Raw genomic sequence first — 25227 nt, forward strand, 5'->3', positions numbered from 1 at the left:
ATATGTCAGCCTATGCACATGGTTAAGTTGACTTACACTGCCCATGCTTTTGGTTGGAAGATACTACAGAAGCGTCAGTCGCAAGCGCATCATCCATGTTGAGATGACTCACTACCCAAACTCCCAACTCTCTCTATCACCAAGTTTACTTCTAGCTTTGTCTTCTTCTGCTTCATCTCTGACCAATCCCTCGCTACTTGGACGTCCGTCTTCCCTGTTCTGGAACTTTGCACCTCTCCCCCGTAACCTCTCCCAGCCTAGTTGCGCAGCATAGAACAGTCGGACCGGTATCCTCTGAAAACGCCCGTCCTTGCCCCTCCTCCTGGGTATATGCACTTCTACCTCATAACCTATCAAGCATGCACCGGCGATCGCGAGTGTGAGGTAAAAGTTATCGAGTAGACCTGAATATGCGGCGGTGTAGTTGGTGTGCTGAGATAGATCAGCCATGCCAGCGAGTGGCTTAGGCTATTTTGGGAGAGGGGGATGATCGAATGAAATTGCACTTGGAACCTGTTTACCGAGGGGTGATGCGATATGTTCTATATGTGGACTGATCTGATCTGATCCATCTATCTTCCGTTCTAATGTCTATCTATCCATCTACCTTTACTATAGTGAGTGGTATGATGATGATGATGATGATGATGCCCATAACTTATCCTTTTATTTATCTTTTCATCTTTGACAACATCGTGTCATGTACAAAATGGTGGACGGCAAGGTCGATCACCCGAGTGGGATTGTTGTATTACGTAATACCATGTCAAAGCTAAGTGGAGGAGGTTCACTCGTTCTTTTGCTGTGCATCAATCAATCAATCAATCAAGACATGTTGGATATCACTCATTCACCTGTCAGCTTTCAGTACCCCACTATCCTCACACTTGACACACCATGGCATTGAGAGATGCCAACTGCTACACACTTACCGTCACCCAGTCTTCCACAGATCCCTCGATCATACAGCTGTCAGAATCGCTTGGTCAAATCGGTAACAAGGATGAGCCGAGGTACGCGAGGGTGAGGGAGAAGAGGGATGATGAAGCTTATTCTAGTGCCATATACGGCGAGTGTCCATCGTAGACCATGGAATGGATGCCGTCACTGATGTCTCGCGCAGACGTACTGACCGGCGCACGACTTGCATCCGCCGGTTACGAAACGGAGAAATCCAAGAAAAGGAGGTTGCAGCTACATGGGCCGGATGAGGAGGTACCCTTTGAATTTACCGGGCGCCTGTGAGTGACAGTCACTTCATTCCGCGATCTCTGCTTGGGTATCATAATCACTGATCGTATCACCGTCTTGCAGAAATTTCGTAGGTTCAATCCCACATAGCCCGGTTCTCCGCTGATAAGGGACATAGGAATGGACTTTTACTTTTGAAGGGTAAGTCGAGCCTCAAAACAACTATGACCTGATGGAAGATCCTTTTGCTCTCAGTGAAGCTAACATGTCTCTCATTCGCATTGTAGCAATAAATATCGCTGGACCCGCGAGGTATATGGAAAGGATTATATATGCTCGCTCGATCGAAAGCCTGATCCAAAAGTCGAAATCTGCCTGTAAGTACTAGCAATCATTGTTCGACCGGGCACCAACAAGAATTCATGATGTAGAGCACGAGATGTCAGTAGTAAAGGTCCAGCACGTCTGCAGATCCTTCATTACAACATCGATCGATTCCCCAACGAGATACAGGATGTACGAGGATTAGAAACACTCCTTGTTGCTAGGTAAGAGTTTTAATACTCAACTCGATATTTCTCAGCTGTTTACAGATTTAAATGTAGCTTACTATGCCTTTTGGATGCGGCCAACGACCGAAATACCCTCTCGAGATCACCATCCAGCGGGAGTAAATCTGCTGTGCTTTCCTCCAAGGACAAGGATATACCACCTGTACCGGCTAGGCCCGAGAGAGTAATCAGTGAAGACGACTTCGAGCCCGTAAGCTTACCTTGCATGTCAACATACAGTGAACTGCGATACTGACTCCTGTCCGTCCGTAGGAAAATCCTAACGAGATCGTTGTTTCTGCGACCAGCGATATAGACGATCACATCGCTCGGGCTATCGCCTTATTTGAGGTAAGTTAATTTGATTCCGCAAATTATAGTTGATTGACTTGACAACCTGTTTAGGATCCACATGTGCTGTTTATCGTGATACGGACCAAAAACGCGGAAGCCGCTCAAAGAGCTTTAGAGGTGTCGCTTGGCGTGAAAAGGTAAGAGAGGCTCCCAACCAGCAAAAGCAATGGTAGCTGACTCAATCGTCTTGACCAAGGTTCCGACATCATGAAGATTTACCCGAATTGAGCCAATATGTCATCGAAGAAGAAGCAGACTCGATACCTCCATCATCTACAAAAGGCAGCAAAACAGGCCTTAAAGTGATCAGTCTTGATGATGAACCGCCAAAGTGAGTTCATGTCATCCTTAGTTCTATCATATGATTGAATCAGCCATCCAACTCACACACGCCTTTTCGTCAACAGACATATATCCTCTTCCAATTCCGTGAGAGGTAAACAGAAAGTCTGGACACCGCCACCTAACATAGCCATCTATCTATCTACGATCGAGTTGCCGGACCTGAAACCTGGTAGAAGAGAACATCTCAGATACGTTGCCAGTACCAGCAGTAGGCCACAATCATCAAAACCTACTGCCCCATTCCCATCCGCTCCACCACCGGTCTTACCTCCGAAAGAGCCTGCCATCCACGCGGATTCTTCCAAACGTACAAGCTCTTTTGGTAGGTTGTTCCGAAGTCATTCATAACTGAAGGGACAATCGTATCATCACGTAGATTGTAGATAGACCAGATAGGACCACATGCATAAAATGCTACGAATAAAAATAATAATAAACCGAAACGACTAAAAGAAAATGCTATATTATTGTATACATTGCTTCTGTTCCACAAACCTTTCAATCAACAACTTTTTAGTGTGACTCTATTATTTAATCAACTTCCTCCATAGAACCGGCGGCTTCCTCGAGAGCAGGAGCATCAGCTTCGGCCGAGGCGGCAGGAGCAGGCTCAGCGTCAGCGTCGATGGAAAGACCAAGAGCGATCATTCGGTTGATTCGTTGAGCAAAGTCTTGAGGAGCGGTGAGAGTGAAACCGGAAGTAAGGAGAGCAGTCTCGAAGAGCAAGTAGGTAAGATCTCGAACGGTCTTGTCGGATTTATCTTCGGCGACTCGTGACTTCAGCTCCTTGATGATTGGGTGGGTGGGGTTCAACTCCATGGTCTTCTTACTGGCCATGTAAGAGGACATAGAAGAGTCTCGGAGAGCTTGAGCTTTCATGATTCTCTCCATGTTAGAGGACCAACCGAATTGACCAGTAACGAGAACACACGGGGAATCGGTGATTCTGTTGGAGACGATGACTTTCTCGACCTTGTCCCCGAGGCTCTCCTTGATGGCGGAACAGAGACCTTCAAATTCCTTAGCTTCCTTCTCCCTAGCCTCCTTCTCCTCAGGGGTCTCTTCAAGTTCAAGACCTTCTTTGGAGACACAAACGAGTTTCTTACCATCAAACTCCTTGAGTTGGGTGACGGCGTATTCGTCGATGGGGTCAACAAGGAGCAAGACCTCGAAACCTTTCTTCTTGAGGACTTCGAGGAAAGGCGAGTCCTTGACGGCATCGAGGGATTTTTGAACCTCGGGCATTCGAGTGATGTAATCCTTGAAGGAGGTCATCTCATCGACGGATTTGGTGGAGTGGAATCGGAGGAATTCGGCGATCTTGCTTCGGTTGGTAGCATCTTCGTGGATACCGAGTTTGAGGTTCTTGGAGAAGGCGGTGTAGAATTTGTCAAAGTTCTCCTTGTCCTCAGCAACTTCAGAGATGAGCTCAAGAGCTTTCTTTACGAGGTTCTTTCGGATAACCTTGAGAATCTTGTTTTGTTGAAGAGTCTCTCGAGAGATGTTAAGAGGGAGATCTTCAGAGTCGACAAGACCAACCATGAAGTTGAGGTATTCAGGGATGAGGTCCTCATTGTCCTCAGAGATGAAAACTCTTCTGACGTATAGTTTGATGTTGTGTCTCTTCTTTTTGGTTTCGAAGAGGTCGAAGGGAGCTCGCTTGGGAATGAAGAGCATAGCCTTGAATTCAAGTTGACCTTCAACGGAGAAGTGCTTGACGGCGAGGTGGTCCTCCCAATCATTGGAGATGGACTTGTAGAAACTGGCGTATTCCTCTTGGGTAACTTCGGAGGGGTTTCTAAGTAGTCGAAAAGTCAGCTGCCAGCTTTGCAATTGACATTTGAGGTCATACTCACCTGGTCCAGATAGGTTTTTGCTTGTTCAACTCCTCGTTCTCGGTGGTAGTTTCCTTTACCTTCTTGGTCTTCTTAGTCTTCTTGGCGGAGTCTTCGTCCTCAACTTCCTCAATCTTGTTCTCACCCTCCTTGACTTCTTCCTCATCCTCAACTTCCTTCTCGGTCTCCTTGGTAACGACAAGTTGGATAGGGTAAGAGATGAATTCGGACTATAGACGATGTCAGCTTAGGTTCACCTGTCAAGTGTGGGGAAGAGAACTTACGTGTTTCTTAACGATCTCTCGGATTCTCTTTTCTTCGAGGTATTCCTTGAGGTCTTCCTTGATGAAGAGTTTCATCGAGGTACCTCGACCAAGTCGTGGTCCATCAACATCTTCAGTGATGGTGAAGGTACCACCGGCGGCAGACTCCCAAATGTATTGTTCGTCATCGTTGTGTTTGGTGGTGACTTGGACCTTTTCGGCGACAAGGTATGAAGAGTAGAAACCGACGCCGAATTGACCTGTGATAGCGGTGATATGTCAGATTCCTTGTCTACGGACAGAATAGGAATGTAATTACTCACCAATCATACTGATATCAGCACCGGAAGAGAGAGCTTCCATGAAAGCCTTGGTACCGGATTTGGCGATCGTACCAAGGTTGTTGACGAGATCGGCCTTGGTCATACCGATACCGGTATCTCGGATTGTGAGAGTACCTTCCTCCTTGTTGGGAATGATCCGGATGTAGAGGTCTTTCTCAGAGTCGAGTTGAGAAGGGTCTGTGAGAGCGGCATATCTGATTTTATCGAGAGCATCGGAACAGTTGGAAATCAATTCTCGAAGGAAGATTTCTTTGTTTGAGTAGAAAGTGTTGATGATCAAGTCGAGAAGTTGAGAAATCTCGGCTTGGAAACCAAAGGTCTCTGATTGTCCAGACATTTTGAGCGTGGGTATCTATCTGGTAGATGAAAAGGGAGACGATCAGTGACCGTTGCACAAAGGCAAATAAATAAATCCCTTGAGAGGACGCGGATCAACTTACTAGGTAAAGAGGTAAAAGTGATAGAATGGAATGAGATGAAACTGATACAGGTGTCTAGGTCTACGTTATAGCAGATTTTTGGCTGATGTTTTGATATGATCAGGTGAAAGAGTCTGAAGAAGAGAAGAAGGAAAGAGAAGGGTGAGTTATAAAAGGTGAAAATGAGACTATACGTTGGGTGAACTGGCGGTAGTACGGTAATTTACCAGGAATGACTGGAAGATTCCATTCCATCCATTCCATCCATAACACACTAAACGAGGGGACCATTTAAGGCAGAAGAAGATACACCATCGGAAGCGGTCAACACCGGGATCCCCATCCCACGTGGTGTACCCGGTTGAACAAGTTTATGCTTAGTTACATGACTCTTACCAACAAGACCTCACCACAGAGGAATGCAATAACACATATGTATACACCTCGACTCACTCACCTGCACCAGACCACTCACCCGCCAGCTGACAGGCTCGCAGACTTGCAACATGGCAACCTGGACACCTCTGCTCACCCCTCCGCCCGATGTCTCCCCAGAGGTCAAACCTCCCTTGACTACAGATCAGGAAGCAAAGTTGAAAAGTTTGATCGACCATTTCGGAGCTCCAGGTTTCACTCTTCCTATCAAGCAGCATGCAGAGGAAAAAACAGGCCTAGGTGATCGTGAAATGATGTTCTTGGTACGTAAACTTATTAGATTGCTATCACGAGGTTCAACTCCCATACTGATGACATCAACGTACTAACAGTCAAAAGAAACCTTGATAAGGTGAATCATCTTGAATCTGTGCGACTCAATGCGTAGGATGCAGCACTGACAGGACAGATTATCAACGTTCCAGGTTCCTAGTCGGTAAGCCTACGGTTCACAGTGTCATTCAATCGAATCCATCCTGATGCAGACCATCTGAACCAGCAACGAAGAACGATCTTCCAGCTACCATCGCTCGACTAGAGGATTGTCTACTTTGGAGACGTATCGAGGATATCGATAACCTCCAGCGTATGTCGGAAGAATGCTCGGAGGAGGTGAATATATACTTTTTTCTGCCGATATAATGTTCATTCATGACACTCTCACCGTCTATATAGTCGAAGACGGGTAAAAACCTCGCATTGGGTTTTTCGAACAAGGGTCAACCCATAATCACATTCTTTGTCAACCGTTCTTTTGTCTCCCTTGATAATCCAAAGGCAGTTGAGGGTTTCACCGGACGTGCACACCCTATGGTAAGATTCTTTCAACACCTTGACCTGGTAAAAGCTAATCGCGCAAGTCTAGGTTTACATGCTGGAACGAGCGAAAGATCTCATGTGTGCGGGTGTAACGTAGGTATCCGTTTCTTACTTCTACGGGAGAAAGCGACGCTCATTGCCCGTTTACATAGGCACACATTTGTTGTCTTCAACTGGTCAGGCAAAAAATCGGGTCCCTCTTTACCATTATCAGTGAGACTGACTACCTTCTCTGTCAGAACGCACATGCTAAGCATGAGATGATCAGGTCATCAAATCCACAAATCACATTCTTTCCAACTACTATCCTGAAACTCTTGGGTTGAGCGTTTTTCAGAACATGCCTTGGGTATTCAAGACTCTGATAAACCTCGTATGGCCCTTTGTCGATCCGATAACCAAGAAAAAAGTCAAATTTGGTACCATTGAGGGTCAAGAGATTGTCAAAGAAGGTGATGTCGACCCCAGCCAGCTACTCAAGGATGCCGGTGGTAGCGTCGATGTAAGTTGACTCTGTCATGCAACCGAGAAGTTTCGGCCGACTAACGAGTATTTCCACAGATCCCATACGATCATGCAACCTACTGGCCTGCTCTTTTGCAGACTTGTTTGAAACTTCGAGCGGAAGAAGAGGAGAGGTGGACAGCGTTGGGTGAACGTCAGGTCGGCCGAGAGGAAAATCTCTTCAAACGACCCATACTCTCTTCTTAGTAATGTTATCTCACAAGAGAATTGCCTATGGCTCTTAGTGATGATTGACTTGGACTGATACTGCATATAGATTGATAGAGTTGCCTTGATTGTTATATAACCCTCACCTGATGCATGCATGATGAACGATGAATGAGTGTTTTTCTTGTGTTATCTGATGTCTGGTATGGGTCAGTAGTGAACGACCCTGAATGAGAGTGTAATAGTGTAGTCAAATTACCCTGGTTTTCATCATACCGGATTGGAAAAAACCACCACCTGAAATCAGCAATCGACCATTGTACCGTACCGTATGCACCATTCAGCAGCAGTAGTACAGCCAATAGCTCGGGACATCGACAAGTTGACCTACGAATAAACAAGCTGGAAAAAAAAACATCTTGTCAATCTATACGATAGTAACGTGGTGTATCCGGACATTGACCATCAAAGGTTGAAAACGACTCATACTCAAAAGTTACTTTGACGTCAAATCCCAATCCAACCTTTATCCCTCCGACGCCACCAAACATCATCTCATCACTTCACATCCCTATCACCCATCATCTGCAAAGTCCGTCGTGGTTCTCTCGATCTCTCAGTGTTATCAGCTACCATTTGATTATCCTCATCAATCATTGCTACATACCCAGCTGTATCGGCCAAGCACACCACATTTTCAACCATGTCAGACACGAAGGGACAAACATCGACATCACCGGACAAGAAGGTCGAGGATAAGCCTGCAGCCTCATCATCATCAACAACTCCTGCAAAGCCAGAAAGCACTGAGAAGACCACCACACCAGATGTGAGGAAGGAGGAAGAGAAGCCAGAGGTCAGTGCGCCAGTCCTTTTCACCCATGATGATGATGATGATGACCAGAGAGGGGAAAGGCATGGTACAAGCTGACATTGGTCGTGTAACAACTTTTACCAATCTCTGTCGATCCCGATTCTACACAATCACCTCTACTGTCGCTTCAATCGCACAGCTCGAAGAAGATGTGATTGATATGGAGACATTCCAACAGATCATGGATATGGACGAAGAGGACGATGGTGATGATGAAGATGGGGAAAAACATGCATTCTCAAAAGGGATCGTCTGGGGATACTTTGAACAAGCCGAGGCTACCTTCAAAGATATGGAAGCTGCGATGTGAGTGGGCACCACTTTGTCGTCAATCACCTGCATGATATCAACTCGATACTGATGATGAACCATTCATGTGCCTTTTCTCGATCGCTTGTTCGTCCTTTGATTCCCACCAACAATATCACCATACGACGATACATTATCCATCATGCGACGAACATCAATCACTCCTCGATGTTCTCTCTTGGCTACCCTCCTGCATCGTTGACTATTCACATCATCGACACCTATCGCGCCCTGCATACCACCCACATCGCAATACATCCATCTACCTCTTTGCCACCTCACCGACTGACTGATCACCAACCACAGTGTCGCCGAAGATCTGGCCAAACTCTCCTCTCTCGGACACTTCCTCAAGGGCTCATCCGCCGCTTTGGGTATAATCAAAGTCCAAGCTTCGTGCGAGAAGATGCAACACTATGGTAATCTGAGAGATGAAGAAGCAGGTGTGAGCTTGGGTGCTCCCGAAGCATTGAAGAGGATCAAGGAGTTGTTGACCGCTTGTAAGAAGGATTATGAAGTGGCGAAGAACTGGATGGAAAACCTCTATGAGGAGGATAAATAATACTACGAGACACGCAAGATGGTTCATTTCTCAATTTGAGAGGATTTGTCCTTTCGGTCTTCCACTTTCCACATGATAATCGTCCTTAGCGTTTCAATTTTCGGTTGTTACCAATTCTTTCCCCAAACCATTTAATTCTTTTACTTAACTGTAGCATTTTCATAGCATAGTTTCTTATATCCCCCTTCCCCCCTGGCGCCGCGTTCGTTGGTCAGAAGAAGTTGATTCATCAACAAAAAGAAATATCTGTGTAGAGCTTTTTAGAGGATGTCTGTGCATGTGAATACGGAAGAATCTAATATCTGGAGAGATCGCATCAAGCAAAGTACAAGTCCGCATTGTCATTAAGTCGATTTACTAATCCCCAGGCTCCTCTTTACCCATCACTGCACTTTCCTCACCTTCAGCTCTTTCTTCCCATCCACCTTGAACACGTATCACCCCTTCCTCGATCTGACTATTCCTGACCAGACGTTCTCCTATATCCACTATACTTTCCGGAACATCATCTAGATCGTCATCATCATCGTTCATCCTCGTTAGGCCACTCTGATCGCCTGCTGGACGGTTGACCGACGGTAATCTCAGACGACCTTCTCGCAGCGCTTCTTCATATGCCTCGTGCGCCTCTTCATCTTCTTCATCCTCATCAAACGGGGTATCACGAGGCATGAACAATGGGGTTTGACTCGACCGTCTACGACCAGCACTCCCACTCGGTCCAGGGGTCGAGCTATCCTCCCTTCCGAACGGAGTGACCGACGCTGTGCCTCCTCTTCTGGAGTTGGGAACCGCCGAGACAGATCGACTGGCGTTCCTCATATTGGGCTCGGCCACACTTTGCGAACGACGTTGACCACCTGAATCTAGGGATAGAGAGGTGGAGGAATATCGTATAGCGCCTGTGCCCTGCTTTGATCTCGATCTTGATCGAGCAGAGGCGATCGAAGCGGAACGGGAGGAAAGTCTAGACGACGGAGGAGCGTATTGAGAAGGCGGTAGAGGGGGGTACGGTTCGATTATCAGTACAAGCTGTACAGACGAGGTGCCGAATCCTGAACACTCGACATAAGCTTCACATATCGACGATGATAAATGGTACTGAACTACTCACCCTTATATGATACATCCACGTCGGGTTTCCAATCTTTGATATTTGTCTCTTCCATCGATTCCGTTCGATCAGCATCGTGATCCACCGGCTCGGCTTTGACCCGAACGCCATCTTGGTCGATGGCATCTTCATTGCCATCATCTACAGTTTGCAAAGCGGGTGAGTTGGCTTGATCCACTTCCTCCAACTCGGTTGCTACAGATCTGGACCTTGTACGAGCTCGACGAGGAGCCTTTGAAGATCGACCGGATGAGGAGGGCGCTTTACGCTTTGAGGGCGATTGTTCTGGTATGACCTCGAGAGGAGGCGTGGGAGGACGCAGCGAGAATGATTTTTCCTGTAAATATATTAGCTTGTCTAATGGTAGACGATATGACAGGCGTTAGATTTACCTTTAACAAAACCACTTCCGTTCTGGTTGTGGTCCGCAAGAAATAACAGAATTGATATCCCTCTGTAGCGAGAACTTCGGTCAGCTGCATGTTCAGGTGACAGAAGCCCTAGCTCACCTCCCCTTTCCACGTGCACTTTGTGCTTCTTCTGACCTCGAGCGGTGAAGAGTAATTCCGTCATCCTGCAGATATGGACGTCCGATCAGTTTCACTATAGCTTCAATGGCAGATGCACACTGACTTCGGCTGCAAAGCACCTATGACTAGCTGAAGTACTCGTTCGGACATCCAGTCGACCTAAGAGCTATCGCGTGAGCATGATCGCTGTACATGGAGCAGGATGACACACTGACATGCCGCTCGTCCAGATACAGGAATAGTGGGATAACTCGATAATTCGATGCCCGAAGGTAGAAAGCATTTCGTGTGGAGAAGTGCATGTTGGGGTCTGTTTGCTCGTGGACCTCTGCTGGTCGGCTCTTCGCAACTGTCTACTGTCGCAGGGAGCGTCTGTTGATCTCTCTTGAAGCTGCACGTAAGAATGGATAGATGGATGGATGGATGAATGCCAGATGCAACAGTCAGTCACCTTATGAGTCATAGTCTATGTTCCATGTCATCACTTTTCTCGGGGGAGTCCACGTGGGGACCATGGTCAGCGGGATCAAATGCATCTGAGATGGTCAGTTAATTGGATTCGCGTTGACTGTGAGAGGTTTGTGGCCTGGTTCTCTTGCTCGCTGACGAATCGTGAATATTGAACTCATCGTCATTCATCGACCTACACCTATACATCGTCAATATAACTCACGCACTTCCTTCTCACACCTGTTCTCATCACCAAACATGTCAGCTCCAGCATCGGATCCCCCTCCTCCGCCTCAAAACCCAGGAAACGGCGACAATAAGCCGGAGGAAGTAGCTGTATCCACATCCAGCGGAGAGACTCAGGATACCAACCCATCAGCAGACGCACCCGCCGCTGCTGAAGACGTCCAGATGGAAGAAGAAAAGACGAAAGAGGATGATTTGGAAGATATACCAGAGGGAGTGCTGAGTGTGAGTCCGTCGGGCAAGGATTGTTCTCGTCTTGCTATAGGTAGCTGATCTGCGTCATCAGTCCGATACCGCTGATATCAAGATGCAAACGCGTATGATCGACAATGAGATCAAGATGATGAGGCAGGAGTCGTTGAGACTGGGACATGAGAGGGAGCAGATGACTGATAAGATTGGTGATAATATGACAAAGATCAAGCAAAACAAGGTGCTACCTTATCTGGTGTCGAAAGTGGTTGAGGTGAGTAGTCCTGCCCATCCCTACACACCGAGCTGAACTGATGTGCATTGCCCTTATGAGGATAGATTTTAGACGTTGATGCTGAAGAACAAGAGGGAGCCGCTCATAACGAGCAAAATGCTAAGAAATCCAAATGCGCTGTGATCAAGACATCAACCAGACAAGTGAGCGGAAGTTACCCCTGCATATTATAAGCCTGTGCTGATATGATTCAACCTAAGACCGTTTTCTTACCCATCATTGGTCTTGTTCCTTACGAAGAATTACGTCCCAGTGACTTGATCGGTGTCAACAAGGACTCATATCTGATTCTCGACAAATTACCTGCTGAATATGATGCACGAGTCAAGGCGATGGAAGTTGATGAGAGACCAACGGAGACTTACACCGATATTGGTGGTTTAGACAAACAGGTTGAGGAGTTGATTGAAGCTATGTAAGTAATATTCTGCCTTGTAATGATGTATGTTAACAATCTCCCAGTGTATTGCCTATGCAACAGGCTGATAAATTCAAGACCCTCGGTATCACCCCACCCAAAGGTTGTTTGATGTATGGACCTCCTGGTAAGTCAGACACCGCTGTGTAATGAGTAAGAGCTTATCAGATCTTTAGGTACCGGTAAAACCCTTCTTGCTCGAGCCTGTGCTGCTCAAACAAATGCATGTTACCTCAAACTTGCTGGTCCCGCTCTTGTACAGGTAAGTCATACGCCAATTCGTCAACAATGTGCTGGACTGATCCTCTCTTCAGATGTATATCGGTGATGGTGCCAAATTAGTCAGAGACGCCTTCGAATTAGCCAAAGAGAAGGCTCCTGCTATCATTTTCATCGATGAGTTGGATGCTATCGGAACAAAGCGATTTGATAGTGATAAGTCGGGTGATCGAGAAGTACAGAGGACGATGTTGGAGCTGTTGAATCAGCTGGATGGTTTCTCGAGTGACAGTCGAATCAAGGTATGCTAAATTTGCATTCATATCGTCAAACTCGTAGCTGATCTGAGGGCCACTATCAGGTCATTGCTGCCACGAATCGAATTGATATCCTCGATCCTGCTCTTCTCCGATCAGGTCGATTAGATCGAAAGATTGAGTTTCCCTTACCTAACGAATCAGCCAGAGAACGTATCTTGCAGATCCACTCTAGAAAGCTCAACCATCACGGTGTCAAGTGAGTATGCTATCGATGTAACAGAAAGCAGCCAAACTGATTCGCGTCGTAGCTTCGAGGAGCTGGCAAGATCAACAGAAGATATGAATGGTGCTCAGCTCAAGGCGGTATGTGTAGAAGCGGGAATGGTATGTTTTCTTTTTTCAATTCATGTAATCATAGGTGAAGCTGACTTGCAAGTGTAGTTGGCGTTACGTCAAAATGCTACCCAATTGTCTCACGAACACTTCCATGGAGGTATCCTCGAAGTACAAGCTCGTAAAGCCAAGGAGCACCACGTGAGTTGTCACAGTCGCTATGCCCGACCACAGAAAGCTGATGTTTGGGAGATATATAGTACTTTGCATAAACATGTAGATAATAACGATTATGATTTTGAGCCTTCCGTAGCATATGTAGATGTATATCATGCGTTTGAACATGGCTATGTGTGCATATATCGTTCAATAGTTGATCATGTCGCATAATGAAGGTCTGGGTCTGGGCAGTTTGATCTGATAAAACTGATCACCGCGTCATCCTTACGTCCATCGTATGCGACCCGTTGAATAATAACAACAAAGAACATCTCTCGATCATTCCTTGGCTTTGACTCATTGCATTCGTACACCATTATGACGACCCTTCCTCCTCTAGCGGCCATTTTCTTGTCGCATTTTGACGATATCAAAGGTCAATCTGTTATATTTTATGCTTCTTTACCAAGTAAGTCATTCTTAAACAGTCCCGGTTTTAGCCAGTTTAACCTGTTGACAAATACCTTGCATTCGCTAGATCTACCAGCAGAGACCATCGAACATACGACTCTGCCTTCCGGTCTACATGCACTTGACTCTGATCTTGTGCTATTTGTCCATCATGATCTTCCTGGTGCAGGGGTGTTCCGAAACAGATTGAGCGATGAAAGTAGTAGAGGAAGAAAGATGGGTACTTTGGGTGTCGTGTTAGGTGAGAGTGTTCAGGGGCAAAATTCATGTATACATCGGACGGATCACTGACAGAAGGCTTGTTGGTCGCCTTAGCCAATCCCGCTGTTCCATCAGATCTTTTCTCGCTGCATGGTCCTCTGTCGACATTGTTCGATCAGCTGGAGAGTCTAGAGTCATCGCCTTTCGCACCTTCCACCTCGACATCACCTTCCAACGCAGTTTCGATTCTTGCCAAAGTATGGCATGATCATCGTGCTGATTCCCGTTCGCGGTCTTCTGATGATGTCAAAGGGAACGGGAAAGAGGCCGTCAGGGGTATAAGGCAGCTGGTAGACGGACGAGCGAGTTTGCCCGTAAGTCTAAATAAAATTGAAGAGTGTATAGTAAATACTGACCGCGGACTTGATCTTCAGATTGAACATCCTATCGCATGGATGCCCTCATTGTTGGGAATCTTAGGTCCAGCCATAGTGCCAGTCTACAAAGCTGCTCTCTCAGGTCAAAGAATCGTACGTGATGACAAAGTTCAGATAACGTCACAACTACTAACACAGGCCTCTCAACCAGATACTCTACTCTACTCCTCCTCTACTCCCTCTGGCTGCTTTCGCTTGGTGCATATGGTCGATGTCTCTTTCTCCTCCTTCAACGCCTGATGCAGAATCTTCCAAATGGATAGGTAACGTGGGACTTATGGATCTTACCGAGCTGAAGAAACGAAAGGGCGGATGGATCGCTAGTGGGTCCTAGATTCGCTGTTTCCGAAGTGCACGTACATACATGCTGAAAGACCATTCTCGACATAGCTACATCGGATGCAATCTACAAATCCCATCATGCAGCTTATGACATGTTCATCGACCTCTCTTCCATCCCACTCACCTCTTCACCACCTCATGATGAAACCACTCCTACAACTCCTACACCCCATATTTTCTCGACATACCATCAACCTAATAACGTACCTGTACCCATCACATACTCGTTCTCCGATCTACCTTTATACAAATCGTTACTTCTCCTGACGTCTTCCCCTCCAACTGTACACGCAGGAGTGAGTAAGGCGGGCGGGTGGTGGTTATTGGCTTTTGAATTACTAGAAAGGGCTTGGAAGCTCTGTATGGGAGTTTGCGACTTCGCCGTAGGAAGAGGAAATGTGGGCGAACAAGGTCATCTTAGACTTGATGAAGGTGAAGAGGATGCTAGGTTGCTGGACGAAGACGACGAGATCATCAGCAATTTAGATGGGGAAGAGGAAACCGATGAAGATCCCGAGGATGAAGCTATAAGAAGAGGGAAATTGATACTGAGACAGCTACACCACAACAGTTATCATCTCCATTCAAGGTTGAGGGATACCATCGATGCTCGACCTCGAGGTAAAACATCACGTACAGCCCTTCTGAATCAGACGGAAGTGAGACAGCCGGTAGGAAGTAAATGGCCTCTTGGCGGTTCAGGAGGTGAAGGACAATTTTGGAAGGATATTGCGAGAGTATGGGGTATGACTGTGGGTATAGAGGAGCAGGATTCATAATGGCTTGGATGAGATTATAGGTTGTATATAAATAGAGATGTAAATTAGAAAGAAATTGGCGAGTGGCTTCGCTAATATGCATGAATAGATATGGCACATGTCTAGATACGTTATCACTGACGTTGCTCGATAATACTGTTGTATTCAGTTTTGCTCAATCTCCAAGGTACACCCGAATTGCTCCAGAACTCTTCTGGATCTTCATCCTATACTCACCCATCGCACATCAGCATCAAAGGTTGAGGTTGGTTATGCAGTCTGACTCACCGCATCGAGGTTCAGCACGGTAGCAATCTGCTGCAATCTCGTAAACTTATCTCGTGCACCACCAAAGGAGGTCTGAGTAGAAAGGTAATTCGCTATAGCCCGAACATCTCTCTCAAATCGGATTGCACCAAGCTGAATAGCGTACAGATTTTCAGCATGCAAAAATACAATTGTGATGTTCAAGACATACCTCGGTGAATCGCATTCCCTGAATCATCTTCTCCCATGGTCTGACAAGCACCTCGACAGTCAGGTTGAAAAACGTTTGATAGTTGTGATCGGTGAAAGTGTCCTGAATAGCAGTTGCAAATTCTAATCAGCTTCTCCGACAGGCCGGCTTTCAAGAATCTCACATACCTTGTAACCATCGACCAGGCTTTCCCAAGCTCTGATAAACCTCTTCCGTACGAGATCCAACTCATCGGCTTCAGCGAAGGTATCTTCGTCGAGTAGATAAGTAACATCCTTGTAACAGTCATCCAGTAGCCCTCGCAATCGTGGTTTGGTCAACTGGTTGAAAAGTTGCTCGAGACCGGCCTATGAAGGGGTCAGTCAATGACTGATGGGTAGATCGTCGTATACTCACCTTGCCCGTCGATCGGAATCGATTTGAGATATCTCTCAAGGTCTCTATCTCGTCTGTTACCGGACGTATCTCGGTCTTCAAGAACACTTGTGGTAAATTTGCCAGGGTTTCATCAAGCAATCTTTCCATATAATCTGCCGATACGTCGAGATCATTGAGATGTATCTTTCAGAATATCAGCTAGCAGCGGGGGACAAACTTGACTTCGTCACTCACTATGAAGGCAGACCTCTGATCTCTTTCCCTCTTGTCCTTCTCCAACCCTCTATCTTGTGCAGATGCTTGACCGACATACACCGCATCCATTTTCTTCCTGATGACACCCGTGTAATCTCTTTCTATCACCTCGGCCAGCTTCTGCCGCATAGATCGAAGGGTTGCCATAGATCCGCAAGAAAGTAGTCGACCGAGCACGAGCTTGAGTAAGTAGAACGTATCGTCAAGGATAGAAGACAGATGGGGGCGCGATGTAGTGTCAGGGGAGTCGAGGCGGTGGGCCTGTATGGTGACGAGTCAGTGGATGATCCGTAAGAAGGGCAACCTCTTGTGCTGACCTTCTCTATACTCATACGAAGGAACCAGAGCTCTAATGGCTCATAGTAGACCTTGAGCAGGTTCTCAATCGCTCTCTGACTACCCGATTGTTCAATCACGTTCATCTGTTGTTGATGTTTCTCGTCATTTATAGGGCTTTCCGGCTTTGTCTCCTCTTCATCATCCTCGCTGTCATCATCCTAAACCCCCGCTTCAGCTTAAACATCGTAGATACAATGTGATCAAATTACTCACAACTATGCGGCTCCAGACGAACCGCCTGAACAAAGCCCATCGGCCACCCAATGCTACCAGCTCTCCTAATACCCTATCAACATCTCGAGGATCAGGTCCTTCTTCCTTCTCCTCCACGGCCACAGGCTGCACTGGCTGAGGAACCCCTTTCTTACCACCTTGAGCGTACGACTGAAGTAAGGTCGACGCGGAAGATAAGTTTGGAAGAGCCACTGTTGTGGTGCTGGCCAAGGAAGCGAGAGAGAGTTGTTGTATAGCAGGGTTACTCAGGGAAGCGAAAAGGGGTGGAAGTAGTGATGGATTATGTAGTAATGGGAAGCTCGATTGCTTTGTATCTGATATCTGCAGCAGATAGGTAAGATCGGGTGATGAGAGAGATGGGTTCAGACTTACTAATCGTCCGACACGTCGTTCCTCCTCCCATCCTTCAACCAAATTCCGCACTACCCTATCACTTTCGCCCACCAATCGACCTACAACGGTCCTCATTCGTCCTTTACCATAGTATTTGTCCACCACTGGCTGATGCTGATCAATGATATGGGCGATTGCCTCGAGAAGGTTGGTAAGTGACGTCAGGTAGTACAGCGGTGATGATGCTGATCTCATCAGCCGGGTTAGCAAGTACAATGACAGCATCGGTAGACTAGCTACACTCACATTTGCCAGCAGTAGAGTTTCTGCCCTTCACCAAGCCCACAACAAAATCTCCATACGCCTCCAATCCCTCCTCCTCTGCTCCTATACCTGGCCAAAGACGGAAGAACCGACTGACATTCTGCTCGTCTTTCCGTTCAGCTGCAGCGTCAAATTCTGTCCTGAACGTGTGCAGTAAGATTTCCCGTAGCTCCTGTAAGGTCTGAGCTGGTGGCAATGGATACTGAGGAGTAGGCTAAGTCTAGATATTAGCTTGTACAACGCTACGTATCCTTCGAGTGGACTTACCACCACTCCACCTGCGAAACCTCCTTCTATTACTTCTTTCCTGGCTGACATTGCTCTACGACAGGCTCTCGAGGCCGATTCCCAGTCTGATTTCGCTATTGCAGCGGATAGAGTGTATAGGGCGTTCTGATGAGATAGTGTTAGTATCATTGTTATGTTGCAACGAAAGCTGCTCACCTTCAACTCCAAGACCTCTGTGACAATTTCTGTAGCTTCTCTGACTCTTCCAACCTCTTCATCCAATCTTCGTACTTTTCCTCCAACACGTTCGCTCGTTTCCCATACTCTAGTTACTCTTTCTACCAGTCCCTCGTCTGGTCCATCATAGATATCATGTCCATTTGATTGTAATCCAAGTCCTTTTGAATTTGGATACACAGTCCGACTTCCATCAACTTCTGCTGCTAAAGAGCCAACTCCTGAGCCCAACTCCCTCAGACGAGAGAGCGCAGAGTCTATCTGAGCTCTATCAGCCACGAGAGCATTGAGTGATAACGAAAGCTCTGCTTCTCGCTTTGTGAGTAGAGCCAATTGGGCTGCAATCTGCTCGGGATGGGTGATTGCTCGAGGAGCGAGCTGTGCGGGGGAAGGTGGTCGGTTAGGTAGAGGTTCTGGTATGATAGGGGAGGGGGCTGCTGAGAGGGGCATTCTCGACTTGATTTTCAAATCAGCATTGAGTAGAAGAATGTGCTATTCGCCCTGCTGCTTAGATCGGATGTAGACTTGGTATGCTCAATCCTACATATATATATATGCTCAGTCACAGGATTATACCTAAGTTACCTACCTATCACTTGGTCTGGACGTGTTGTTAGTGATAGCATGCGCACAACACGTGACTGAACGTAATGCATTGCAAGGTGTTTGTAATCCGAATTAGCGGAATCAAAGTGACCCTCGGGCATTGTCTAATGGGTGATTAGGATCTCTGGTGATATCAGCTTAGACCGAACACGGTTATTTATCTTATGCATCTGTAATCTTATTTGGTCACCTTTTCACTCATCGTCGTATTTGTTTTCATGCATTTCACTCGATACACTGCAATCTCACAGTCTTCTCCATCTCATTGCGACCCCATCTGCAGCTCCATCGCAATCCATCCTGTTCAGCAAGAGCATCATGTCGGCCTTGGACCCCTCACTCAGCATCAATACGTTAATGGCAGCTGGTCTGACGGATAATCCCGCTCACAACACGGCACAATCGGCTTCGTCAGCGGCTCTGTCAGATACCGATATACCCAAAGTCCTAGCTCGTAATGCAGCCTGTCACCAGTGTCGGTGAGTCAACGTTTCCTTTGTTATGTGCAATATCCGCTGAAACAGTCTTCTGTCTTTCAGCAAACGGAAGCTAGTGAGTACATATAGTCTTCTATGTGACCAAGTGAACGTGCTAACATTGCCTTAGAAATGCGATGCCGTCAAACCGATCTGTACGAATTGTCAAAAGCCAAGGCAGCGTGGCGTCAACAAGGGCGATCATGGATCAGAAAGTGAACCTTGCTCATGGGATGAACCGAAAGAACCGAGTGCTAGAACCCGTCGAAGGAGGGAATCGGCAAAAAGACAGGCATTGGCAGCAGCACAAGAACGCAGAGAAGATGAGCAGGATCAGGAAGTCAGTGTGAAGAAAGCAAAGCTCAACGAACTCGAAGGTCGTATTGGTGAGCTCATATACTTCCTGTCAGCGTCGAATGTGTATACTTACACATTATCTTTCAGCTGCCTGTCACAGCGTTCTCGAAGGGCAAAAGCAAGGACTGGGACACTCGAGTTTCAATGTCACCGATAATGCCGCTCCTCATCTTGGTCAACCCTCTCAGTCTGCCTCCAACGGGGGGTACACTTATGACCTTCAATATGTACAAAATGCTCCTACCTACAACGGACAAGCGTCCATGTCGGCATCAACATCAGGATTGGAAAACTCGGCGCACCAACAACATCTTTCAAGCCAGGGCAATTGGCAAAACATCTCGTCGTTCTATATGGGCGGGATTGGTCTCGAGTCTCCCGGAAAGGACTTGTCAGCGAATCGGACGTTCAGCGATCCGTCTCAAACAGATCCGTTATCGGGCTTCTTTGATTTGATCTGGCCAGAGTAGGTGGAATCTTAGCTTCAATGATAGATATCGCTGACAACTTTGTCTAGCTGGCCGAAGGATCTGCCGAAGTACGAAGTCGTTGAGGTATGTATATCCTCAGGATCGCATATATTCATCTGACATTTGGTCTTCAGCATATGGTCCGGGTTTTCTTCGAGAAGGTTCCCACTCTGCCCAAGATGCTCAACAAGAATCAGATACTGCAGAACCTGATGTTACCACCTACCCATCGTGAATTCCCCGTGAGTTATTCATAATCTGATGAGCATCAACCGACACTTATCTCCTCGATTTTCTTGTTAGGCTCAACCATTGTTGCATGCCATTCTAGCTGTAACTTCGAACTTCATCTCTGAAACCTCCTTGGCTGCAAGAGCATATTTCCCCGTTGGCGCTTCCTCCAACGAATTCACCCATCCATCAAAAGACTTCGACGGATCTGCAACGGAACCACACTTCAATTTCACTAGTTCTTCAGCAGCCCGTAAAATGGAGACGACAACGCCCTTGAGTCGATTTCAGTTATGGCATCGTCGAAAGGCATTTCAAACGTTCTCTGCGCGTATCGACCGAGGTGATAAATTTCTGCAATGTATGCAAGGTGAGTTTTCTGTCACAAGCTTTCAGACCTATCTGCATAATGCTAACGACCAATGTACCACCAGCCTATATTATCGCTACTACGGTTGACCAATATAACGCTTGGTGAGTGCTACGAAGTGTCCTGAAGATCGAGGGAACGAGCTCATCTCTACGGCAGGTGGACCGATCTATGGATGGAATCTGGAGCATGCATAAGAATGGCCACTCCCATGCGTCTCAATGAATCTCCAAGTAGGTCGATCTCGAGTGAATACATGAACACAGCTAATTCGCTTTCGCAGACGTCCCTCAAAACACTCTATCCAGAGGCGTCAACTCGCTTTTGCCTCCCGCGGCGAGTGATATGGACCAAGCGGAAAGGGATCGGACCTGGTGGTACGTTTATTCCTGTTCGTATCGCTCGAGATCGCAGCTGAGGCTTGCGCGTCTTCAGGATGGCATACATCTTGGACCGTTGCAACACTGCTAGTACAACCTGGCCAAGTGTGAGCGAATTTTGCCCTTCTGATGGCTATGAGACACTGATGTCACTTCGATACAGTCTCTAAGCGAGGATGAAATCACCGTAGAACTGCCGGTGCTGCAGGCTACGTATGACATCGGACATGGCGAATTGACAGGAGTGCAGTCTTTACAGTGAGTCTCATGGTGTCCTTTTTAGGAGTGCTACGCTAACAATTTCAATGACACAGATCTCCTGATTTATATACTAATCGTAAGTCAACGTGTGGTTATGAGACAAATGGCTGACTCTCTTGACAATCTCAGATCCGCCACGACATCGTGATGTGAGTGTTTGAACAGTACTGTCACGAGCGGAGGATGCTGACGGTTTCACAGAGTTTCTGCCTTTTGATCAAATCGTTGAAACTGTTTACAGAGGTGCAGATCTTCTTCCGTCGGTATAGCAGAGGGACCCATAGTATTGCGTGAGTCGCAGCTTGTACTACTGCTATGCACGTGCTGATTGAACCCGTGGGCGATGCGTAGCGGATACCTCTCACATCCAACCTTCAGAGTACTCTTGTCTCAGATCAACACTTTCAGAATGAGCTTTCCACCAGAGTTTCGACGTCCTACCTCCTTCAAAGCTGATCAAGGGGTCGAAGCCTTGGACAGAGATCTTATTCAAACTCTCTGGATTCTCCACACGTACGTTCAAAACCCTAGATAACCAATAAGAGCTATCTCGCTGACTTCCGCTTAGTGCAAGCATTTGCTTGGGGGAACCCTTGGTCACCAAGGATACTTGGACTCATGAAGGAGCTCGTATGACGCTTGCTGCTATACGAGCAGCTTTGTCCCTGTTGTATGATAGTGAGTGGCCTTGCTAAAAGCGTCAATCAAGACTAATTGATGTATCTCCTTCTCAGTCACTGCCACCAGTTACGATTGTCAGTATCCGAAAATTCAGTCTTATCTTGGATGATGAATATCAGCTGACTTTGCGATTCAGTGACTCTGTTCGGTCCTCATTGCTCTTTCACTTGGTCTTTGGCTGCCAGAGGACTGCTTAGATTCATCGAGGCGGCTTCTCAGGCTGGTGATCCTGTGTCAGCTTCGGTCTTCAGGTCAGAAGTGGAAGTTTTCCGGTAAGTGTGGTCTCTCTTGTCCTTTCATGAAAAACGACTGATCCCTTTCTCAGGCTCGCGCTTCAGAGATATTCGGAACGATTCCCAATCGCAGTCAAGCATTTGCGAATTGTCGATGATCTTCTCGCACAGATGGAGCTCCAATCAAGCGATAGAAAACCTCTTACTGTTCTGTACACGTGAGTAACTAAGGTTATTTCCCAATTGTCATTCGATCACCTTGCTGACCTTTGTCTGGATAAAGTTGCTCCATGGAAGATATCGTCACATCTGGTCGACCTGTCGGAGCATACGCTACTGTCTCAGAAACAGCTTCTACTCAGACGATGGTCACTCCGGGCGGTTCCAGCGGATTCACACCCGACTCACAGGGGCCCACGATCTCACCGGCGAATGACCAATCTCGCTCAAATTCTAATCAAAATATTAAATCGGGTGACAACGTCAATAATCCAATGCCTGCTCCGTCGGTGTTGGTGGACAGGGGATTTCAAGAGTCGTGGAATATCAACAGTTTCAGTTTCGACATCAATGCGATGGTCAGCATGTTTGAGAGTAATGGGGCGGTATTTGATGGATCACAATTCATCATGCCAACGCAATAGTCGTTGCTCCAGAGTACAACTTGTCATAACACAATTTTGTTTTTCTGGTATTCTATGTACATGTATACAACCTGATTTGTATGGGATATGATTATGAACGTCTTCTGTCGTGCCAATCTATCAACGCTTCCACTACTTTTCCGTTATACGACTGATAAATCTGTCCCATCTGCATATCACTTCCAGAACGATCGATTCATAAACTTGATCTTGATTATCATTCTTGTGAATTGGGAAAATCTCTCTATGAGATGAGCCACAATCATTACATTTCTCTCTCATTTTATCAAAAGCTTTTTGACTTTCCCTTGAACCTAAGGAACTCCTTTCCGATAACTCGAGATGGACTAATCGTTCCCATCGCTTCATCGCTTTAGAAGGGGGGTTCAGGTGAGTCGTAGCTCCAGGTAAGAAAGAGGTCGTCAATGTTCCTGTTCTTTGCAAGCCGGCATTGATGCGTTTCGTTGGTGGGAGAGGAAAGATGTCTCGTAGGGTAGGTTTCTTGGATTGGCATTCTGTTGAACATACACGAAGAAATCAGTAAACCAGATGAGTCTATGCGGGAAGATACAAACTCACGGTTTGTCCATTCACCGATTCGGCGAGGTACGTTGTCGGTCCTGCCGACTTTGAAGTAAGCCACAGAGGGTGTTTCGAGGTCTGTAATGGGATGATGATCAGCGCTAAATTAGATGAAGGTGGATTCAACTTGCCTCGAAGCTCATACGCATACAAATAACCGGATGATTCCTATACACAATGTGGAGTATCAGTTCTTCTTTCTTACCCTTCCATAATCAATGATATTAGCGCACCTTGGCCGTAAGCTTACTCTCCATTGTCATCCTTAGTAGAGTTTGAGTCTGCTGCCCAAGATCAGGTGGAATAAATTCTGAAAGAAAGGTATTTTTCATAAGCACCATCTCGTTCGATCATTCTTTGGAATCGGTACGCACCATTGAACTCAATCCATATTCCTGCTTTGTCACCATCACCTCTCCAATAAAACCCATCCACCTGACATATCATGCCCGCATGATCTTTGCAATACCTGCCCATGACTTTTTCACTTCTCTCATCACCACCTTGCTCGACATTCGTATCTCTCGCTAAGAGGTAAGGAGCTGTCACTTTCACCAATCGCTTACACGGTTGACCGGTTCTTGTGAATCCTGAACATTGCACTACACCTGGCGTACTATCTGTGCCAGGTGTACGAGATCCCCCACCACTGACGGAATTGGACGGTGTACTAGTGTGGGCGGACGTCCGACCAGGTTGTTCGGATACGGCGCGTTTCCTACGTGCGGAAGAACGAGGAGTGATATTCTCATTGCGATCTTCTGAATCATCCTCAGAAGAAGAAACAGTCAGATCGATGATTGGATTCCAATCTGGATCGTTATCTTTCTCCTTTCTCCTAGTTGGCGTTTTTGTCTTGCTCTTGGATGTACTGGTAGAAGAGGCGGTAGCTTTTCCTTTCCCTCTGTTCTTCGAGGATGTAGGTATGACAGAATCTGATTTAGGTCGTGGTGGCGTATGAGGTGATGGAGGTCGTAGGCGATTCTCGTCGGATAAGCGGGGTTTGGAGTGTGGGTGGACAGTCGGCCTGAACGTCTTGGGAGGGGAAGAAGCCTTCTGACTTTTCGAAGCTGAATCATTGTTACTACCTAGTGATTCGGGGCCGTCTAAACGCTGGTGGTGCTTTGTCACAGAGTAAACCGTTACTGTTTCGGGTAAGTCATGATGGGTTTCAGGTAGAGGCATAGATATGGGTCTAGGTGGTAGAGGTGGTGGCGTGAAGTTCTGATGAGAAGGTCCAGCATCATTCATCGACGGATACGCTTCATATCGATTCGAAGGTGGAGAAGGCGGTAGGGCAGGAAGACGTTTATTGTAATTTGGTGAGATAGTTTCGGAATGTGTTCTGACTCTTGGATCAGGGCTGTACGAGGTATCATAAGCGTTGTTGTACGTTGGGTTGATATTCAGGTTGGACACTGATGTGGATAGACTTTCAAGATATCTGTACCCTTTGCTCTTATGATCTTTTCCAGGCCGCGGTGAGGGATGATAACGACCAACATTCGGCGTATAGTATGATTGGTTTTTGATGCTGTGCTGATACACGGTGGACGGACCTGGCTGAGTTGGATAAGGGAAAGGGTGGGTTTGAGGGTTATATGGTGGAAATGCTTGTTGATATGTTGAGATGACCCTTGGGTCATGATAGTAGGACATGATGCATTGCTATGATCGAGAGGAGCATGAGCCAGAGAGATCGCACAAGGTACACAACGAGGGCGCGAATGTG

General features: G+C 46.8%; 11 protein-coding genes across 11 annotated transcripts; 6 read left to right on the top strand and 5 right to left on the bottom strand.

The window, feature by feature from the left end:
- Nucleotides 1–32: 32 nt before the first annotated feature.
- L199_000208 (uncharacterized protein) lies at nucleotides 33–450 on the bottom strand (the record flags this gene model as incomplete). The annotated part of the gene is made up of 2 exons (XM_064885979.1): nucleotides 33–63; nucleotides 113–450. 2 exons carry the CDS (start codon nucleotides 448–450, stop codon nucleotides 33–35), a joined length of 369 nt encoding a protein of 122 aa, XP_064742051.1.
- A 447-nt stretch (nucleotides 451–897) lies between these two features.
- On the top strand, nucleotides 898–2789 carry L199_000209 (uncharacterized protein; the record flags this gene model as incomplete). The annotated part of the gene is made up of 11 exons (XM_064885980.1): nucleotides 898–1069; nucleotides 1124–1241; nucleotides 1315–1321; nucleotides 1370–1392; nucleotides 1479–1568; nucleotides 1623–1739; nucleotides 1797–1953; nucleotides 2016–2093; nucleotides 2148–2233; nucleotides 2293–2427; nucleotides 2504–2789. The coding sequence occupies 11 exons, from the start codon at nucleotides 898–900 to the stop codon at nucleotides 2787–2789; spliced, it is 1269 nt and encodes a 422-aa protein (XP_064742052.1).
- Nucleotides 2790–2972: 183 nt separating this feature from the next.
- Nucleotides 2973–5220, bottom strand: L199_000210 (uncharacterized protein; the record flags this gene model as incomplete). The annotated part of the gene is made up of 4 exons (XM_064885981.1): nucleotides 2973–4239; nucleotides 4298–4506; nucleotides 4561–4799; nucleotides 4863–5220. 4 exons carry the CDS (start codon nucleotides 5218–5220, stop codon nucleotides 2973–2975), a joined length of 2073 nt encoding a protein of 690 aa, XP_064742053.1.
- Nucleotides 5221–5808: 588 nt separating this feature from the next.
- L199_000211 (uncharacterized protein) lies at nucleotides 5809–7267 on the top strand (the record flags this gene model as incomplete). The annotated part of the gene is made up of 8 exons (XM_064885982.1): nucleotides 5809–6000; nucleotides 6070–6089; nucleotides 6223–6349; nucleotides 6413–6550; nucleotides 6603–6649; nucleotides 6709–6769; nucleotides 6825–7058; nucleotides 7118–7267. 8 exons carry the CDS (start codon nucleotides 5809–5811, stop codon nucleotides 7265–7267), a joined length of 969 nt encoding a protein of 322 aa, XP_064742054.1.
- A 664-nt stretch (nucleotides 7268–7931) lies between these two features.
- On the top strand, nucleotides 7932–8973 carry L199_000212 (uncharacterized protein; the record flags this gene model as incomplete). The annotated part of the gene is made up of 3 exons (XM_064885983.1): nucleotides 7932–8084; nucleotides 8242–8408; nucleotides 8718–8973. The coding sequence occupies 3 exons, from the start codon at nucleotides 7932–7934 to the stop codon at nucleotides 8971–8973; spliced, it is 576 nt and encodes a 191-aa protein (XP_064742055.1).
- A 357-nt stretch (nucleotides 8974–9330) lies between these two features.
- L199_000213 (uncharacterized protein) lies at nucleotides 9331–10919 on the bottom strand (the record flags this gene model as incomplete). The annotated part of the gene is made up of 6 exons (XM_064885984.1): nucleotides 9331–10028; nucleotides 10088–10424; nucleotides 10480–10541; nucleotides 10597–10661; nucleotides 10721–10776; nucleotides 10833–10919. 6 exons carry the CDS (start codon nucleotides 10917–10919, stop codon nucleotides 9331–9333), a joined length of 1305 nt encoding a protein of 434 aa, XP_064742056.1.
- Nucleotides 10920–11325: 406 nt separating this feature from the next.
- Nucleotides 11326–13451, top strand: L199_000214 (26S protease regulatory subunit 6A-B; the record flags this gene model as incomplete). The annotated part of the gene is made up of 11 exons (XM_064885985.1): nucleotides 11326–11538; nucleotides 11600–11779; nucleotides 11845–11943; nucleotides 12001–12215; nucleotides 12263–12345; nucleotides 12395–12480; nucleotides 12533–12739; nucleotides 12799–12953; nucleotides 13006–13081; nucleotides 13139–13231; nucleotides 13404–13451. 11 exons carry the CDS (start codon nucleotides 11326–11328, stop codon nucleotides 13449–13451), a joined length of 1455 nt encoding a protein of 484 aa, XP_064742057.1.
- A 116-nt stretch (nucleotides 13452–13567) lies between these two features.
- On the top strand, nucleotides 13568–15419 carry L199_000215 (uncharacterized protein; the record flags this gene model as incomplete). Its single annotated transcript, XM_064885986.1, has 6 exons — nucleotides 13568–13658; nucleotides 13728–13901; nucleotides 13976–14235; nucleotides 14296–14391; nucleotides 14450–14621; nucleotides 14689–15419. The coding sequence occupies 6 exons, from the start codon at nucleotides 13568–13570 to the stop codon at nucleotides 15417–15419; spliced, it is 1524 nt and encodes a 507-aa protein (XP_064742058.1).
- Nucleotides 15420–15532: 113 nt separating this feature from the next.
- L199_000216 (uncharacterized protein) lies at nucleotides 15533–18654 on the bottom strand (the record flags this gene model as incomplete). The annotated part of the gene is made up of 12 exons (XM_064885987.1): nucleotides 15533–15625; nucleotides 15687–15818; nucleotides 15877–15978; nucleotides 16044–16223; nucleotides 16273–16437; nucleotides 16489–16770; nucleotides 16827–17006; nucleotides 17062–17403; nucleotides 17455–17660; nucleotides 17722–17953; nucleotides 18007–18132; nucleotides 18184–18654. 12 exons carry the CDS (start codon nucleotides 18652–18654, stop codon nucleotides 15533–15535), a joined length of 2511 nt encoding a protein of 836 aa, XP_064742059.1.
- A 474-nt stretch (nucleotides 18655–19128) lies between these two features.
- Nucleotides 19129–22913, top strand: L199_000217 (uncharacterized protein; the record flags this gene model as incomplete). Its single annotated transcript, XM_064885988.1, has 21 exons — nucleotides 19129–19289; nucleotides 19350–19362; nucleotides 19417–19672; nucleotides 19731–20109; nucleotides 20161–20197; nucleotides 20248–20355; nucleotides 20417–20714; nucleotides 20779–20818; nucleotides 20874–20947; nucleotides 20998–21091; nucleotides 21150–21201; nucleotides 21258–21352; nucleotides 21409–21431; nucleotides 21485–21504; nucleotides 21557–21645; nucleotides 21707–21868; nucleotides 21924–22033; nucleotides 22090–22110; nucleotides 22173–22308; nucleotides 22362–22487; nucleotides 22553–22913. 21 exons carry the CDS (start codon nucleotides 19129–19131, stop codon nucleotides 22911–22913), a joined length of 2655 nt encoding a protein of 884 aa, XP_064742060.1.
- A 132-nt stretch (nucleotides 22914–23045) lies between these two features.
- Nucleotides 23046–25154, bottom strand: L199_000218 (uncharacterized protein; the record flags this gene model as incomplete). The annotated part of the gene is made up of 5 exons (XM_064885989.1): nucleotides 23046–23428; nucleotides 23493–23573; nucleotides 23627–23663; nucleotides 23729–23805; nucleotides 23870–25154. The coding sequence occupies 5 exons, from the start codon at nucleotides 25152–25154 to the stop codon at nucleotides 23046–23048; spliced, it is 1863 nt and encodes a 620-aa protein (XP_064742061.1).
- Nucleotides 25155–25227: the final 73 nt, after the last annotated feature.

This window comes from Kwoniella botswanensis, chromosome 1 (genome assembly GCF_036426115.1).
Source record: "Kwoniella botswanensis chromosome 1, complete sequence".
Classification (NCBI taxonomy): Eukaryota; Fungi; Basidiomycota; class Tremellomycetes; order Tremellales; family Cryptococcaceae; genus Kwoniella; species Kwoniella botswanensis.